Source organism: Pagrus major, chromosome 2 (genome assembly GCF_040436345.1).
Source record: "Pagrus major chromosome 2, Pma_NU_1.0".
NCBI classification, from domain to species: Eukaryota; Metazoa; Chordata; class Actinopteri; order Spariformes; family Sparidae; genus Pagrus; species Pagrus major.
In genome coordinates, this window is record NC_133216.1 from 28448069 (window position 1) to 28467587 (window position 19519).

Below are 19519 nucleotides of genomic sequence, written 5' to 3' on the forward strand. Positions count from 1 at the left end.
TGCATCCTACTGCTTTTACATCTCCCTGTACACTACGTGTGCTAAGACTATCGCCTCTTCAAATACACGGTAGTATTACAAGACAGGACAGGCCGGGGCTAGCTGGTTAGCATGCTAACTTCAGTAGACATCTACATAGATGAAAAGTACAGCAGTACATGAAAAGTCAGCCCCAGTTACAGATGAGTGAAACAAAGCACACTATACATCTCCTTACATTACGGTTTGGCTCCAGCTAATTCAGTGCCAGTCTTTTGGCTTTAAATGGTCCATGATTCAATTCAGGTCTGCACCTTTAGTGCTCGTCACATCCCACTTCCTCTCTTCTCATGTTTCCAGTCTGCATGTCTACCGTCACAAAATGGCAAAATGCCAAAATAAGCTGTCAGTATCCCAGTAAATTATATTTCAATTACAGAGAGCTGTTCATAGCCACACACCGTATTTGAATAAAAGAAAACTATTAGGAAAACCCCATTTCAATGTTTTATGTGCGATATTCAAACTCAATAAATGTCTGTTTTTCCTCTGATTTACTGACAAAATCTCCAAGTACCTCGGAAGACTACTTAAAGGTTACATTAACATAGATCAGCAGTAAGTAGTGCTGTTGTCCCAGGAAGTTTGGATTGAGCCTGTTCAAAGACAGAAATGCCATGGATGGGAACGCATCTCTATCGTCTCAGAATATTTCTCTATCTTTCATTAAAAACGTCCACTGCAGCTGAAATAGTCAACCTACAGTATATGAGGAAGGAAAAGTTGCAGAGAACAAAAAAACAAGTAATCCCTCAGATGGATACTTTTAGATGAACTCTATGTTTGTTGGAATATCTGAAGCAGCACATAGGACTGGTGGATTTCAGGGTTCAGAGCTCAAACGATCACTACAATTGTTATACATGAGCTCCCCATGTAATATTAGTCCTGTTTTAATAGGGCTTTATTTTGCTGGAGGTGTCAAGACACCCCACAATGCAACTTTTCAGTGTCCTTGAAGCCCCACTGTAGGGTACCTAGTGATTAATAGGCCTAATAATACGTGTTATATTGCAGGAATGGTGCCTCATGCTGTGGGGAATCAATCAATAATGAAATATTTATCCATTTTGAATTTCATTCAAATGGAAACTATGGTGTAACAGTTACAGATTTTGAAAGTTTTTAATATTCTGACCTTTAATGCGGCACCCCGTCAGGACAATCAATGAGATTCTGAACTGACAAGTGCAAACATGCTGCGTTATTGCTCAGACACCACCTCAAAAACAGACAGACCATGTAATAAGCAGTACTCCTGCTGTAAATGTGTGAAACTAGTACCATTTTTGATTAATCTTTTTCATTACCACAGCTGAAGAAATGTGTTTCGTCAATCACCTCAAAGTAAAGTTCCTCCGGTTTAACACAGTCTCCGCGGTCTTTTGCTGCCACACAACTCAACATGAGCACTGTGTTGTCATGGTGTGAAATACACTCCTGAGGGTTCACATTTTACGCCACCAAATGATAAAACACTCCCAGCGCGCCTCCTCTGTTCCTAATTTTGTACTTTTCATTGAGTCGCTCAAGGCAAGTCTGACTTCTGCTGGGTAACTGCGCAGCATGGATTGTATTATGGAACCAAAGTGCTGAATTGTGGGAGCATTTTTTAACATTTTTTAATGGCATTTCATAGCCGAGACTGGTCAGTTCAATAAATAAAATAATAATGCTGGATGTGGTGCTGGGGTTTAGAGCCCTTTGAGATCCACTGGACAAATTTGACGGGAGCAGTGTGTGATTTCAGAACAATCTCATCAGTCTTTTTCTTTAGTAATCAATAAAATTTAGACTTCATAGTGTAATTTATCAGCTGTATACCAGGAGTTTACAGGCAAGCCTTGGAGCGATAATTGAAGAATGATCTAGCACCACTCTGTGCGAAAATGTGTACAGACTAAAATAATTGTCATTGACATGTGAAACTAATGGAGCTGCGTAAGTATAAGTCATCAATAGTGCTAACAGAGTTACACTCACACAATAATGACTGAGCATTAAAAGGGAGTATAGTGTGTTCTTGTATTATATTTACAGTCAAGTGATATTGGGGGCAAATTGTATGTTTTGATTAAGTTCTGTGGTTCACATGCAGACCTAGCAGTTTAGCTTTGGTATATAGATCAGTGAAGGTCAGCTCACTAAGCCCACTAACTCATTTAGATCACCATCATTGAATTACCTGACTTTTCAACCTCGTCTGTTTCTGCTCTTCTGGAAACCAATATGAGGATTTCGACTGTCAGCTGATTAAATCTGGTAAATGCACCATGTGTATGAAAAATACATTTAATTCGCTGAAGCCTTTCCTTTATAGAGTGCCCTGTCTGAGACTATACACTTAACAAAGATTCCCGTACCATGCTGAGGACCAAGATGTTAGCCAGAAGTGGATCAAGAATATTATAATTATAATCCATAACTTAAAGCTGCTGTAAGTGTTATAATAACTGTGCTAGCTAGCTTGGTGCAGTAACGTTAGTATATCACACAGTACTTCATCACCTAAATTGTGGCGGATGGTTCAATTCTTTCCCTATTTCTCCTTTATTAATTCAAGCTATTGTCATAACACTTAATCAAAATGTGAAATCTGAATAATGTTAGGATTATCATCCATATAAGGTACCTAAATCAGTAACTCGGGGTCACTGTCACATCAGAACATCTTTAATCCAACTACCTACGCTGCTCCTACTGTCAGTAGATGGCAGCAGACACTGAGTTGCGATGCTACATGGCGGAACACATAAATCGGTCGCATGATTTGTCTATAGGGTCGTTCCAGGCTCCCTCCCAGGTCATGTCATGATTTTCTCGAAAAAAAAATCATGTTGAAACTTGTATTCAATTCATGGCACTTTGAAAAATCCTATAGTTGTACTACAGATACTTTTTAAGTTATGAATTTTGGCCCTCAGCTAAATGTCAGCATTTTTGTGATTCTGTGTATGTGTATTCTGAGCCTCAGCAATCGCTTATTGTTCACTGGATTGGATTGAAATTTGTCCTGAACATCCAAGAGACTCTAGGGAAATTTAAATGCATTCATTTAAATAGCTGTTGCTGAATGGTTACAGTAATCAAATTAAAAACATCAAGTCAATTTTTTACCAGATTGAAGAATCTGTCATTTTCAAAAATGATCTCCACTAGTTCTGGTTCTGGTTCTTGTAGTATTAATATAATTCTATCACATCTACAAGTTATTTGGTCCTGCATAAAAAGTGTTGGTGCCACAGATCTTGCTACATAAAACTTCGGGGCTGAAAAAACCCACTTTGAGGGTTATTTTGACTGTAGATTTTCCCAAGAAGGATTATTTCAATTTCTGTGAAACTGTTGTACGTGGAATGTTCTGTGAACACACCTTTAAATGACAAGTACCAAAACCTCTGTTTCTTTAATGTCTGGGTGGTCGAGTGGCAATGAATCAGAAACATGCAGCATTTAATAGCTGTGGCTTTAAACAGTATGAAATATGATTAAAACAAAAGTTCCACTGTGTGTGTTAGTAAGCACGTTATAAATCGTATCCGTCCTTGAGTCTTCATACTGGATCGAAATAAAAGTGAATGTTAAGAAGAAATGTGGATAACATGCTCACCGCAAAGAAGCTCTTTAAGCTGGGTGGTGGCTCCTAGTGAATGGAATGACATTTTATGTGATGAGAGAAAAATAATCTCATGATGATTTGGCTTAATAGATTAGGAATGAATCACTGATGCTGATAAATGGACAAATGGACAGATCAAATGTGTGAATGTACTTTGTCTAAAGGCATGATTATGTAATACTTAATAGTGTTTGATTTTCAGAAATCAATGTCTGATAATTTGTCATGCAACGCTGGATGTTCTTGTATTATGGAATCATTTTTCTCAATTTACAATCAGACACTTGTTTCATTGATTGACATGCATCGCTGCTGGAGTGTGTGTGCTCACTGGTAATTGGACAGCAGGCTACATCCCAGTTTGTGGTGATATTTTCCAATACCTCCCGGGACTTCTCATGCATCATCATTTCATCAGAGCTGTTGCTGGAATGCTGTCATTCAAATACCAGCCTGCGCCTAATGAAGAGATATGATGCTCCTATCTGTATATTTAACGCTGCATGCACGGAGGAACTCGCCCCACCACGCCCCCCCGCCCAACCCTCCTGCACATTAAACACATGGAACACCACAGTTTCTTTCATCGATTACGACAAATGCGATGGGATTCTGGTCACTCCAGGAACAAGTTGAGGCCTGCCCTGGGAGGCTGTCACTGATTGGACGTCTCGGGTGACACAGCTGATGATGGACAGCACAGCATGCTTGGTTGAACAGCTTCTTCCTTGTATTCCACTTGACCACAACTCAACCACATCTTCTTTTTAACATGAGAGTAATTTGACCATAATTTACCAGAAGACAGAAAAAAACTGTATTTTACAGGGCATCCTGATGTTTGAGAGAAGCTATATTTAATAGGACTCTATAACCCACTTTGAAATTCATGAACAATCAAAGTGAGAGTACGATGGCTCAGAAATAACAACTTAAAAAAGTTAAACTGTTAAAAGGGCTATATTGAAAAAAAAGGACACAAACTTTTGGGTTAAACTTAAACCTGTTAAGTAATTTCACAATGGTGCTCAACCACTTTATGAAGTCTACTTTAAGTAGAATGAACATTTCAGTTCAGTGATACACTTTTAGTTGAGTTTAACAGTTATTACAATTACAATACAATTAATACAATAACTCTTTACAAATGCTGTTGTGACATTAATACAGACTATAACAAACTGAAAAAAGGATATTGGAAATAAAAAACTTTAGAAATTATATAATCGTAATTTTTGTTTTTTTATTCATTATAAAAATGAACAGGATGATATAAATAACCATATAAATTTAATAACCAATAAAAATGAGCTGTGTTTTAGAAAATAAAAAATACAAATTTAACAATGAAGTGGTTACATTGTATATTTTTATATCATAATAATATGTATTTCATGATTTACTACTGATTTATTAACGAATGACTTAAAGGGGCTCTATGTAACAATTTGTACTTATCTACATGTATTAATCACTTTTTTATTGGCCATATGTGAGTGGACTGTAACGTAACGTTAAAATGAGACCTGGAGTACATTTACAAGGTGAGAAATTGATACACTAAGGGCCAACAAAAATAGGATTTTTATGGGGTGCTACATTACTCTTTAAATTATGAACACTTTGTTTTACTCCATAAATGGGTACCAATCGGGTCACGCATAGGTTTTAGGTGTTTAATTCTGCCTCTTCTAATTATAAGAGGTTGCACATACTGTCAAGTAGATGTTGGCACACTATTAAAATAGACTTAAATATAATTTAAACACCACACATAAAAAAAAGTCCTCTAGCAAGAGTTAAGAGTTAGAGTATGTTTGAGACAATTTCTTTGTAGGAAATTGAGAAAATCCCATTGAAGATGTGATCGTCTGGTAGTGCTGTGCTTTACTTTCTCTTACAGCGTCTTCTATATATCACTAAGAGAAGCAGGATTAAGGAATCTTTAATTTCAAACTATCTATGAAAGCATATGATGCACCTTCGGCATTGCCAATTGGCAGTAGTGGTATTTTAGTTGTCAAGTGTTCTTATAACCCCTACTGACCATCGGACCTATGAGAACAGGTTAAACTGAATGGATCCTAGCTTTAGCTGATCACATAAGCAACTACAGGAGTGACAGGTCAGAAGGCGGGGTTATAGGTTGTACAAGAAGGAGGGTGTTCAACACTTTTTAGCACGATGACATAGACGGGCTTTAGGCTGAGCCTGACCCAGATCACAGTCCATCGGCAGTTTGGGATTAGCCCTGGAATGGAATGACGGGGTGACAATCAGTTGATTGGCTGATGAACCTGTTGCCGGGCGGATTCCACGTATTTGGGTAGCCCAAATCGGTGGCTCTTACCACAACGGATATCCGGACTCGTTTGGACGGCCTCCTGAGCTCAGGAGAGGTGGGGCTCTCCACGTTGTTGTTTTTCTTCCAAGTAACCAGAGACAAGCAAACAACGTTATCAACAACCTCAACCTCAGCCTGACTTTGCGAAAAAACTTGCAACGCCACTTTGTTATGACTTCACTGCAATGCTGAAAAGAAAATTATAATTGGAAACTTATTTATGCGAAACAAACCATTTGCAGGAGTGAAGATTTTTTTTTATAACTTTGCAGGATGCAAAGCCGAGACAGAGTGAAAAATGTTTTATGTTGAGGCCGAGATGCTGTGTGTGTGTGTGTGTGTGTGTGTGTGTGTGTGTGTGTGTGTGTGTTCTGTATGTGTGTATCTGTATATGTCTATTTGTGTGGGAGGTACTGTACTGGAGAGCGTGAAGGACTGTATGTGAGAGATAGCATAAGACTTTGTGGGTGTACAGAATGTGTGAACAACAGGATGTGAAGGTGTGTGTGTGTGTGTGTGTGTGTGTGTGTGTGTGTGTGTGTGTGTGTGTGTGTGTGTGTGTGTGTGTGTGTGTGTGTGTGTGTGTGTGTGTGTGTGTGTGTGTGTGTGTGAGAGATAGTGGTGTTATTATTGGGTGTGTACGAGGACACGGCTGTCTCACCTCCAGGCCTTCTGTTTCTGGACTGGCGCAGAACAGGTTCTTTAAAGCAATGCCCGAATTGTCTTGTGGGCCTGAAAGAGAGAGAGAGAGATTCAAAAACAATAAAACGAGCAGATATCTTTGGTCTCCGTCTGTTAGATACTCTAATTATGTGCCTTCTGTTTGCAGACCTTATCCTACTGGTTGCATCTAAAGAAACATTACAACAACTGCTGCACCATCTGCAAAAAATCTGTCACACATGGGCTTTGTGGATGAATCTAGAGAAAAGCAAGATAGGATTTGATAGGGACCGACCAAATAAGAACTAATGAACATATTTCTTAACCAAGGGACATCTGTACACTTTAATCAAGGCTTAACAGACAGATTATCTGGACACTGAGTGACCATAAACTGGAAAAGACACAAACAAAAGGCAGATCAAGTGACGACCTGGCCTTTGAGGCTAATGGACACAAACATAACAAACCAGTGAAAACAGACAGTATCTGCTCTGCCAACAAGCAGAGGCAGGTCAACATGTGGTGTTGTACAGTGTAGCCAGAAGAAGGACAGAAGTTTGACACAGACCAAAATAAAATTCAATATTTACTTGGAGAAGAAACTGTCATTGCTACACAGCAAAACCTCAGTCACAGCCCAGAAAACAACACAAGGAACTCTACTAACTCTCCTGGTGTTATGTGGATTGCAGTGACATTTTGTGCAGACATTCATGGTCCCCAGAGGATGAAATCCTTTGATTTTGGTGGCTTTTTAATTGGATATCTTCACAATTATTGGATGGATTGCCATAAAATCTGCTTAAGACATCCATAGTGGTCCATGACTGTCATCATCAGGTCAAAATACTAATTTCACCAGTATTTTGATTTATGAATAACCACTTAAAAAACTAATGACATTCCCGTTAGCCTCAAGTCTTCCTTGTGTTCAGTGCTAATTAGCACTTGTTAGCATAATAACAAGCTAAACTAAGATGGTGAACTTGCTTAGATCAGCATGTTAGCAATTGTATTGTGAGCGTGTTAGTATATTGACATTATCATTTAGATCAAAGCAGCCCTGTGCCTAATGATGTGTTCTCATAGAAAGCAAAGCAATTTTTTTGCACATCAAGATTACATACAAATTCAGTGCAAAGAAGTGAATAGATGATAGACTAGACAAATGACATGGTGCAAATGATACAAATATGTGAAAGTCACCTAATTTGTGTGAGATGAAAATGCAATGCTTTGTCTCGCGTTGTGTGGGGATGGGTGGGCGTAGCCGGGAGGGCGGAGCCACTGCTCAGCGCCGGCCAGCTCTAAACACACATGCAAGTGACGCAAAAAAAACCCACAAATAACCCCACGATTAAACTCACATGATTAACATGAGGTGAAAAATTGCTTCACGCTCATTGCGAACAAATTGTAAGTGCAGCGTCACTGAGCCGATAGCGTAGAATTATGATGCATGACTAATCATTAATGCACTAAATTATTAATTATAGTGTAGTTATTACTGAATTACACAAAATGACACAAATTCAAATTTAAGTGTAAGGTGTACACTGTGTTGAGAAGAAGCAGAGCGAGGTAAAATTATTTCTTGGGTTTTGTTTCAATTAAGACAGTCGTCAGTGAGGCCTAAATAGTTTTTTCTTCATTTAAGAGACGAATAGAGAGATAGGAGAGAGAGAGAGCGAGAGCAGGAGAGAGAGCGAGGTGCTATTAGTGTTATGCAAGTTGTTTAGAGACAGAGAGGTCATTATAGACACTCCTTCCGGATCTATTAAATCTCCTATTCTTTTCCTTTTTGATTGCCTCATCTGTCTAGTCTCTCACTTGTGTGAGTGTGTGTGTGTGTGTGTGTGTGTGAGTATGTGTGTGTGTGTGTGTGTGTGTGTGTGTGTGTGTGTGTGAGTATGTTGCTGTAATGGTGTGTTTCTTACTGGTAGGGATCTCGGTGGGTCGTTCTACCACAGAGGGTCTCTTCAGTGCTGGTTTGAGGGGCTTGGGAGCAACTGGACGAACGGGACTGAAGGTTGACTCCTCAGTCGAGATCTGCACACACACACGCGCACACACACGGATAAGAAACAACATTCAAAAACTGCAGAGCCTCAATCCTGCTTAACAGCTCATCCCCTCTCTCTCTTTTTCCGTGGACTCATTAGACAAATGGATGTAGTTCTTCGGAGTGATGAGATGGAGGCAAATCAATAGGGGGAAACAGCAGAAAAGAAAACCCTCAGAAAGAGAAGAAACCAGCGGGAGCCTTGATGTAAAATGACTTGGATTCAATGACTTTCCATGCTGGTATTTCTATGACCTAAAAAACATTTTTGCCGGGTTATGCTAATGTCTGTCTGAAGTGGGAGAACATTTTGGTTTTAGTCATAAAAGGTTTCACAGATCTAATGCTTGTGTGAAACTAGTTAGAAATATATTCAGCTGTAATTCAGTGAAGCTGTTGTTCATTAATATTTCTAAAATACTGGGCTGATACAGTCTTTTAATTTAATATTGGAGTTTCTTTTCCCACGTTAAATTCAGTCAGTCTTTGGTTTTGTCTTTTATATACAGCATTATAACATCCACTCCACTCCACTCAACACACACACACACTCCTTCATCCAATTCACACATCCATGGCTAAAGGCTTTCTACTCAGCCACTCACTGCAAACTGATGAAAGAGTAATGAAGACAAAGAAATAATAGATTTTTTTTAATAATGCTAGATTTTGAGCACTTTAGTGCAGGACCTGGAACCAGTTTAGACATATACCTTAAACTGCGACTGTCTTTGTCTCATACACACAGAAAACTCATACAATCTCCATATTACTGTTACATATGGCTTAATAACACATGTTAATAATGCTTTAAGTCATCCATCTGTCACACAGACACACTGACAAACTCAATGAATTCCACACTGTCACCATCCTTCTCTTTGAGCACAACAGGTAAATGACTCAGACACAGACCCTGAAATGTCCCTCTTACTGACACATTTGTCTCTTATGTCCTTGTTTTCCTAAAAGATGTTTCTCAGTATTCACTGTCAAAGTGAATTGTTCACTGCTGAAAGTTCAGGTAAACTAATACTGGATTTGTTTCTCTATTGAGACTCTTAGTCTTGGTTTAGTACATGCATATTTTCTGGAGAGTGCTTTTTATTCTGGCTCATTTGTCAATTAATGGTTTGTGTTTGTGGAGGTGGTACTCCTTTCCTTTGAGTCATAGTGACCTTACTGCTCAAGGAAACAATGCAGCTCTGAAACAAAAGCATCCAAATTTTAATTATATTATCAATAATGTAGAAAATATACAAAATGGGAACTGGAAAGCTTTGAATGGCTGGAAACATAATGTCAGCCCAGTTTCATGTTCACTTGCCTAGCCAATCTTTCATTTTGCTTTATAGGCAACTTGTAACAGATAATTAAGTGTTTCCATTCCACCACATTTCCTCTCTCCACCCACAGTGACCTCTGACCTGGAAGCGGACCTCCTGACTGACCCGCTGGCTGCCATCATCGCTACCCGGGTTTGACAAGACCGACATGCGTTTCTTCTCCGCGACGGCTCGTTCCCTGATGTACTCTAGCCGCCTGGGGCGACCGAGCTGTTGGGAGAGCAGCGACTGGAGCTGGGCACGCTCGATGGAGCCCAACAGGATCATTGACTCTGGGAGAGGAGAAACAGATGAAGAAAGGAGATGAGAAGAGGAGGAGTAGAAAGGGTGGAGAGCAGTAAACAGGAGAAAGAAGATGAGGAAAGTGAGAAAAATGAAGGAACAAGAGACGGAAACAGAGAAGGACATGGAGGATGAGAAGAAAAAGCAAAACTTGTTTGGGGAGGGAAGAGTGAGCAGACTGCAGGAGATTCCAAACACATGTTGCAGCACTGCGGAGAGCTCAGCTGAGTTACATAACAAGAGCCCAGAATGCAGTGAATGTGTAATAACTAGCGGAAGTGTGTGTGTGTGTGTGTGTGTGTGTGTGTGTACAGGCGGGTGGGTGGGTGGCAGCTTGCTTGCTTTAAGTAATTGCCTTTGTGACAGTACGTGCTGATTATGTATTTGGTTAAATGCCGCAGCTAATTGTTCCTGCACGATTGCATAATTGAGACAATGCTGGAATACCAAATTTGCACTTCAGTGAGAAGGCAAGTGCAGCACCAGCAGCAAGCTGTAACCTGACAAGTTTGTCAATCAATCAATCACTCTAATGAGCACGCCACCAAGGTCGCTGGAATTTGTTTTGGTACTGACAGAAAGGGACGCTCAGTCGAACTGCATCAGCACCATCGAACACTGACATCAATATCACATCAAACACACTGATCAAACAACACACTGTATTCACGTGTGATATACTAATTTGAAAAACAGATTTTTTTAATTGATTATTGACATTTTGTTGTTTTATCACTGTTTTGGAAGGACTACTGCTGCTGCTAGGGACCGTTAAAGTTTTCGGTTGAGGAATAAGTACTGCCCTTCAAATATCTGATGAGAGTTGATGACTGCTCTATAAATGATTAGCTTGATTAGTCTGTTTAAGTATACTCACTTTGATTTAATCAAGCAAGGTGACACGAGTCAGCACTATTTGGTTTCCTCCAAATCATTTACATTTACAGTTCATGCAGTGCCAATGATGCTTGAAGGTCAGCACTGACACAAGTTTAAGAGGTCTAACACAAAGTACCTGTGACCCGTTTTTGTGGAGAAAAAGTGAAGCCTTTTATAAGTTCCTGAATAACTGAAAACAACTTTATTTTAGGGTTAAAGCTACATTACGTAGAAATTGACATTTTGTGTGATATGGTGCCCCCCACAGTTTCTGAGTGCAGCACAACTGTCATAAATACAAATCCCAGGTCTGCTAGAATTTCTCAGATGTAATGTAGGTGCTAACTACAAACAAGACCCGTTAGGTCATAGCAACGTTATGTCTTTAAAACTTGTATCTTGAAGTAAACGTGTATATAATGCTGTGATCCTACCCTCTCACTGAAGTTACATAGTGCAGAAACAAGTGATGAGGGGATGTCATTAACATAACTGTGGAGTCATGTTTCTGACCACCTGGCACAAGTAAGTCCAATATTCACCCCCCTTTTAGCTCTGCTTTGGTCTCCACCAGCTCCAGACAGATATATCTGCTTGTTTAGCTGCTTAATGCTCCACTATGGTCAACAGGTAATCTGCCATTTGGTGCTGGGCAGGCAGTATACAGTCAGTTAATCAGAGCTCTTTTCAATGGAAACAGCTCTGTGTTGTTGCTGGGGACAATGCCATTGAGAACTAAGTTGTCTGATGGAAAATACAAGGCATCAGTATTAAATTAGGATTTTTTAATAAGCAGTTAAACATTTCTTCAAGTAAATTTAATCCAATTTTTAAAGAATCCATAAAACTGACAAATGATTTGTTGATTCCAATAGTGTTAAAATGTGGAAATACGTCTTGGGAAGTTTAAAATTATATTACACTCTAAACCTGATTAAACACTTGATACTTGATGATGTAAAGAAAGAAAGTATACATAACATATTTTTAACATTTAGAAACACTGGAAAATCAGCTGAAGAGCTTATCTTAATCTAGATATAAGTACATTTATTCTTCCTGCATGTGCAGGAATACAGACAAATTGCACATCTGAATCAAAATCGTGATAAGCATCCGTGATAAGTACCATTGTGCATTAGTCAAGATGGAACTGAGTGTGTATTTACTGTACTGTATATTGTCTATCAGATAACATACTGTGAATAAAATTATATAGTATATATATAATACAACAAGGAAAAGTTAATGAGTTACTCTGTGTATAAAAATCTTTCATTTTTAAAGTTGTTAGAATTAATTAGTAATGCTTCTCCCTCTGTACAGTATGTGTGTGTTTGTGTTTGTCTCACCAGCTGATTCCACTAGTGCCAGAGTCTTGAGGTGGCCCGTCAGCAGGACGTTATGCAGATCTCTGTAGCAGCAGTTGAGTGTGATGTACCGCACGTCTCGTACCATGATGTCCTCCACACGAATGTTATACTTCCTGAGAAGAGAAAGGGGGAAAATAATGTATTTTTACATTTTTGGGGGGGCCTGTTTTTTGGCAGGACATTTCTCTCTCAAAGCTGAGAGAGAAATGGGATGAGAGAGAGGGGGGTGACACGCAAAAAAAGGGCCACAGGTTGGACTTAAACCCTGGGCTGTTGCAGCAAGGGAACGGCCTCAACTGAGCTACTGGGGCGGCCCAGAAAAGGGGAAAATAAATGTGACCATGATGAGGAGGACGAGAGGAATTTATCAAGTGCTTACAGAAATAAGGAATCGGGATAAGCTGAAAAAAACGGTGAGGAGAAGAAGATGGATCCATTACAGAATCAAATAACATTTCCCTTAATAATCTAAACATACACGCTGCTTATTTTTTAATTTAATATCATGTTTGTAATGATAATTTTTGTAATGAATTATAATGCCACTAAAGTTACAGAACTGTTATTTCAGCTTGTTCAGTGTACGTTTTCATAAAAATGTTGCTCTGCACAGATCTATAACCACTCTCCTTCATATTCCATGCTGACGGCACATCCTTCCTCCAGCTGACCGGTCAATCCAATAACACGGTACACTGTTGACACGTCACGCGGATGTTGGCGGCAGTGACGCCATGGCCATGTGTACAGTAGGGGGAAGTGGGTGACATTGTGTGAGCAGATCTTGCCTCAGCAGAATCGTACGCCCCGGTACACTAGTCATAAACACTCAGCTCTCTCTTCCTGCCCAAGCTTGCCAAAACCTGCAAACATGACAGCAGCCGCTCGATGGTTTCCGCTGCCAAGCCCCATAGCTGTGCCAGGACGCAGAGAGCGGCCAAGCCACCGCTCCTTGTTGTGGTGACAAGTCAATACACTGACCTCTCTTGAAATACAAAGTTAATTTGATGACCATCCTCCCCCTTCTCCACTTGAATTAAACAGAGCGCAAAGATCCTCTATAAAAAAATTAAAAAAGGCCTGTCTATAGCACCAGGGAATGGTACCAACGGAATACTGCGCTACAACACAGTCTGCTGAAAGTCAACTCGCTACACAGCCCTCCACCACCCCAAAGGCCGGGGTATGCTTAGAACAACTAGTTCCAAAGACAGACCGCCAGATCGCCTCAGTATGCAAAAGTGTTTAGAGTCATTTTAAATGGCCACACTCAAAGGAGGGTTGAGTGAGACATTAAAATCATCATAAATGGGGATAAGGGCACACAATTTTCTCCTCAAAAGCATTCATGATGTATACTTGTTTGTACATGCGAAAAGGAAAGGAACTGCAATAAGAAGTTCAAATCTGGAGCACAATTTGCACTTTTTTCTCACACTTGACCGATCACTACATGAAGTGAGCCTGCTTGTCAGTTTGTTGCTATTCGTTACAAAAGTTTTCAGATGCAGCCCCCCTGATTTTAATGTTGCAAAGTTGTGTGGTCGGGGGGTTATGCTGTTTACTGATCCGACAAACTTTTCTTTCCGGCTTGATACATAAAGGACACACTACTTTCTGTATTGGCTCTGCACTGGACGCAAGTCGAAAAGTGCTGAATTCTACTGCAGCAGGATAATGAAGACCAAAGAAGACCAAGGAGTCCTGAATGTCATGGACTTTCCTCCACAGTCACCTGACCTCAACCCCATTGAACATTTACCCTCAGACTTCTGGACCGTACTGTACCTGTGATGACTGTGTTGGGTATCAAGCCATGCAAACAGGGTTTATCTACCTAGGTTTTGACATATTTGCTTCCAACCCAATTCAGTGGAGTTGATTAGAAATGTGTTTGTGGCCCTTGGGGCAGTGAAAATGACCTTGCAGTCAACAGCTTTCATTTTTTCCACTTTTGACAGAAGAAACAGTCCCACTTAAAAGTCTTCAGTGAGATCTGTGGGTTTTCCAGAGTAATGGGGACATGGTTTCAGGACAGACATCTTGCAGCTGTGAACACCATTAATTAAATTCCATTTACCTTGAATGTAACGGGAATGTAAGAAATCTCAGAGGATATGGCAAACAAAACCAAAGCTATCTACATAGCTAGTCACCACTACAGGTAAGAGGGTAAACCAAATCTTTAATGTGGTAACGTGCAAAGACCCCATTTTGAATGTGGTCTTCATATTTGGTCAAAAATGTTCACTGCTGCTCTACTAAACATAGATGTATATCAGCTGTCAGTCAAACAGTGCAGGCCAAATTCTTTTTTATTGGATTTTTGATGATCAAGATTGAACTTTGTCTTTGTAGCCATGGTGACAATCATTTTATCTAAATAAGCCCCTAATGGAAAATATATTACTTCCTGGGCATCAGAAGGTATTTTCCTCTGTGATAGATCGACTGGACACCTACTGTTATCAAATGGAGCTGAAATGGATAAAGATTGAATATCTCCTTTTTTTTTATCAGTCTGTGATAAAAAAGTACAGAAAAATACTCTTTAAAAAAAACATCACCCTTGAAGAAAGCTCCCTTACTCTGATGCATTGGCAGCCGTGTTTAATTTGCTAGTGGATCTGAAAGAATAAAGTAATGCCTGCCTCTGAACTGGCCACAACCGCTGCCAAGACTAATTTCCCTCGGGATATCAAAGCCAGTTGATGAAATCTGATTGGTTTCCTGCTTAATTGAACCTTCCTCCCAGCAAGGCTCGGCAATACATCTGATCAGTTTGAGCTATCGTGCTTTAAGCCAGAGCTTATAGATTTGAGCCAAGATAAACAGACTTATAGAGTTATAATTCCAGGCTTAAAGATCATCCATATTGTCCAGAGAAGAGTGGAGAGGCTCGGGGTGTTGATATGTGTGTGTGTGTGTGAAGGGAAGGTGTGGAAGCCAATAAAAGGACACTTGTAATGATCTGGAGGAAATATGATCATCTCCTGCAGCTCTCTGTCAGACAAGTACCGACAACAGTGGACCGAGGACGATCAGCAAACAACAATTGGCCATTATGAAATGCTACAAAACGCAAGAGTGACAGAGAGAAAACAAATAGCACACACACACATTCACACAGTGATGTTATGTAATTGTCCCCACACTTTTTTTAAACACCACTCCAATGCTGAAGATAGAACCGTCAAGAAAGAAGACAAGAGACTGATCTGAATAGAGAAGAGGTGAAAAAAGGCTTCATGGGTGTTACTGGGTACGTTTATAGAGAAGGAGGGGGTAACAGCACGCCTGCAGTGGAAATATATATGTGATCAGTGTGTGTGTGCATATATACAGAAGCTATACACGAATACAAGATAAGAAATCCAATTCTCTCCATGTCCATGTGGGTGTGTGAGCACATGTACATGCCGTCATGTGTGTGCATTGCGGCAGGCGTTACACAAGTGGTCCTGTGTGTGTGTGTGTGTGTGTGTGTGTGTGTGTGCATGTGTGTAGGTGGACTGTTGCGTGGGTGTGAGATGGATAATTTCCAGTTTGAGTGAAAAACACATTCAGCTTGGAGGGGGCCACGCTACCTACAGCCTCTCATTCCCCCATCTCCTCCGCTCTCGTATGCTGCAGTAACACACACACACACACACACACACACACACACACACACACACACACACACACACACGCACACACACACACACACGCACACACACAGGCAGAAAGACTTGGAAAAAAAAAAGTGAATGAATGAGGGAGGGAAGTAGAGGCTGTCTTCACAGTGACTGAAGTTCATAGTGTGTGTGTTATTAAATATAGATGATTCGAGGAGAGGAGATTACATTTTTGTGTGGGTGCTCCTGACAGTTTCTCAATCATCTTTACGCCTCGGCAACTTTTAACATTTCGAAACGTATGTCATTATGTCTCCATAATTTGATATTTTTTGATGATAGATGGTGGTGTCATGATTTATTTGCACTTTGCATGCATACACACACATTCACACTCACACGCAGACGGAAGGCTTTCTGACAGTTTCTCAATCATATTTATGCCCGGGCAACTTTGAACATTTGTAGACTTTGTGTTTATCATTAAGTCCAAATGATCTGATTGTGCGTTTGATGATTGATGATGTCTGATGATGTAATGACGCACTTACACAGACCGAGAACACTGAAGATTTTCCATGTTTCCTGACCACTTTTCTAATTCAGTTCACTTGCGTTTTTTATGGCTTAATTCATCAATATTTTACAAAGTTTAAGATCATTTTCAACAGTTATATTCACATTGAACTGTCAACAGCCTGACGATCTGAACGATTTTCTTGGAAGGTAAACCAAAAGTGAATACACCTACATTATCCCTCATTATTCTTAATTACACAAGACAACTGTATTCTACAGTAAGTATGGTACTGATGGGCCAGTGTTACCTTACGGGTCCCTAGCTAAAACAGAGCACCAGCTACACATTACAAGTAGCACCACAATGCACAAGTATTCATCCTTTATGCGGGGAAAAATAATAAAGCCTCAGGAAAACATTTTATGACAAGTTTCACTCCACGGTGCCTATATTGCCCATAATACAACTTGATTGCCAACAGTATGGTCTGAGATATGGATGCATTATGCTGGTGGCAGCTAAGGCCAGAGATATACTTGCTTTTACCAATGTGTTTATGTACACATGAAGGCTGCCTCGTGTATCCAGCATTTGGACCATCACTTGTGCACATCCTTAGAAACTAATGCTACTTGTCCATAAGATGCAATACGCACATGAATAGTAGGGGCGGTGTAGGACTAGTACAGGGGTGTGAGGGGTCAGGTGTCAGTAAGTATGTCAGCAGTAGCAGGGACAATAATGATTAGTTTCAAAGGAGAAGTTAAGGTATGCTATCCAGTGGTAACCTCCAGAAACACATGTAGTATAGAGGCAAATGTGTGAACAACTACCTTCATGACACAGCCTCTTAAACTTGTTCTTTCTAACTCTGATTTTTTTATTTTAAAACTTGTAGTCTTAAACTTAAAATAATGTATTTGTGTAGCTTCCTCTGGAGACACCAGAGTTTTTAAACAACTTTTTTTTCACACATACAGTAGCACTCCTCAACACCTGTAAATGCACTTTTTATTCTCCTGACCTGACATTTTGCCAATTCATACCTGCCCTGAACAGCTCAGTGTCAGAAAGCAGTCTGTTAATCTAATTATCTCTAAATCAATTCCAGACCTCACCTGAACTGAGACCTGTGACCACACCCATAGTCAAATATACTCAGAGGTGGCTATTGAGCAGTACAGGGGCAAACAAGAGCCGGGGAAATAAATAAATACAAACACAGCGTTGTGCAGATTTGCTGAGGAAAGGCATGTTTTTCAGTTCAGTTTGCTGTCACAATCTGTTTCTGCCTGCTCAGACCAACTTGTTGGCAGAGGCGCACACCCAGACCCTCTCCAAAAATGTGTATGTACACCAGGGATATCTTCATTAATTCAGTAAGTATGTAGAGATCGATCCAAGATGTGACAGTAATTTAGCTTGTGTGCTTTTCTGGTGGAGTATACAGTAGCAGCTGACTGGCAGATATACATTAGTTGCTTGATCACTGTCAGTCTCAATATGTCTGCTGCTGTTCCACGGTTAGCATTTAAACATGCAAATAAACTTTACTATAAATGTTGCCGATGGATTTTGAGCTTTTTCAGGTGGTCCTAGATGTTAATCTGTTCATCCTGAGACCACCTTATTTTTCACACTGCATAAAGAGGTGGTCCTGTATGCTCGTGAACACACAGACAGCAGGATCCTCCTGTTTGATACTGTGTCCAGCAATTACCGCTGCGCTTTCACGTGGTGACATAGAGAGGAGGGAGGGGATTGCTAACTGCAAAACAGACAGGAAGTTAGCTAAGAGGACGACAAAGTTAACAGAAGCTTTAATTTAGGACTACTAACTAGCTAAATTCTCATACTAAGATTCCTAAATGTGGATAAGAAAGTTCTGTGATATTAAAAATCCTAAATGTCAACCTAAACTGACTTCCTGTTATGACACCATGTAATACATAAATATTCTACGGTACAGTGTGACAAACAAGAGTTTGTTACATTATAATATCAGTAAGAAGAGAAAGAACTGTGAAAACATAGCTCGCGTTTCACACAGCTTTCTGTCTTCCCTTCATTCTTCCAGACACAGATGGGACATGAGAGTGAGGAGGGGGTGGAGAGGCCAAAAGGTTGCAGCTGATAATAAGAAGAGACAGAGGAAAAGAGAGCAGCAGAGATAGAGTGACAGAGGAATAGATAACGAAGAGATGGATAGTGCGGGTCAACTGAGGTGCTGATGCAGAAAGTGAAGGACTCAGGAAACAGACAGAAACAAAAGTCTTCAGGGGATGGCCCCAGAAAATGATGAACAGATGGAGGATGCAATAACATTTTTCCTCATTACTCCCAACTTGTGGATGATGCATCCAATCTATTATCTCAAACAAATGATTGGCAAACATCCATAACAATAATCATCTCCAAATAAATAACAACATAATATGAAATAAATGGAATAAATGTGTGGACAACAAGCAGCTATTGTGCAGGTATTGGCAATTAAAAGCCATGTATCACTGAACTATTGAGCCAGGCACCTCCACCCTTGTGTGTCTTTTTGTAAAGCAGATTCCTCTCTGTGATACAAAGTGTACCCTGAAGGTGTGTAGGTGTGCTATTTAGAGCTCAAACCACTAAATTAAAAGCGTTTTTTAAAACCATTAAGAATCACTGTGGAACTTTACCTATTAATGCATTAGATTAAGACTCGCAACATTTACACAGTATCTAAGCCATTATGTGACTAATTAAAACTTCCTCCATTAGAGAAAAACCCCT

At 40.0% G+C, this 19519-nt stretch overlaps 1 protein-coding gene across 2 annotated transcripts in view; it reads right to left on the reverse strand.

Moving 5' to 3' along the window:
* LOC141015375 (chloride channel protein 2-like) overlaps positions 1–19519 on the reverse strand; it is a 179835-nt gene that overhangs the window by 25824 nt on the left and 134492 nt on the right. For both annotated transcript variants that reach the window (XM_073489429.1, XM_073489437.1), the window contains 4 exons: positions 12590–12723; positions 10158–10348; positions 8606–8717; positions 6664–6734 (listed from right to left, as the gene is read on the reverse strand). In XM_073489429.1, the coding sequence (XP_073345530.1) occupies positions 6664–6734; positions 8606–8717; positions 10158–10348; positions 12590–12723 (508 nt within the window). The remainder of the gene's footprint in view (positions 1–6663; positions 6735–8605; positions 8718–10157; positions 10349–12589; positions 12724–19519) is intronic.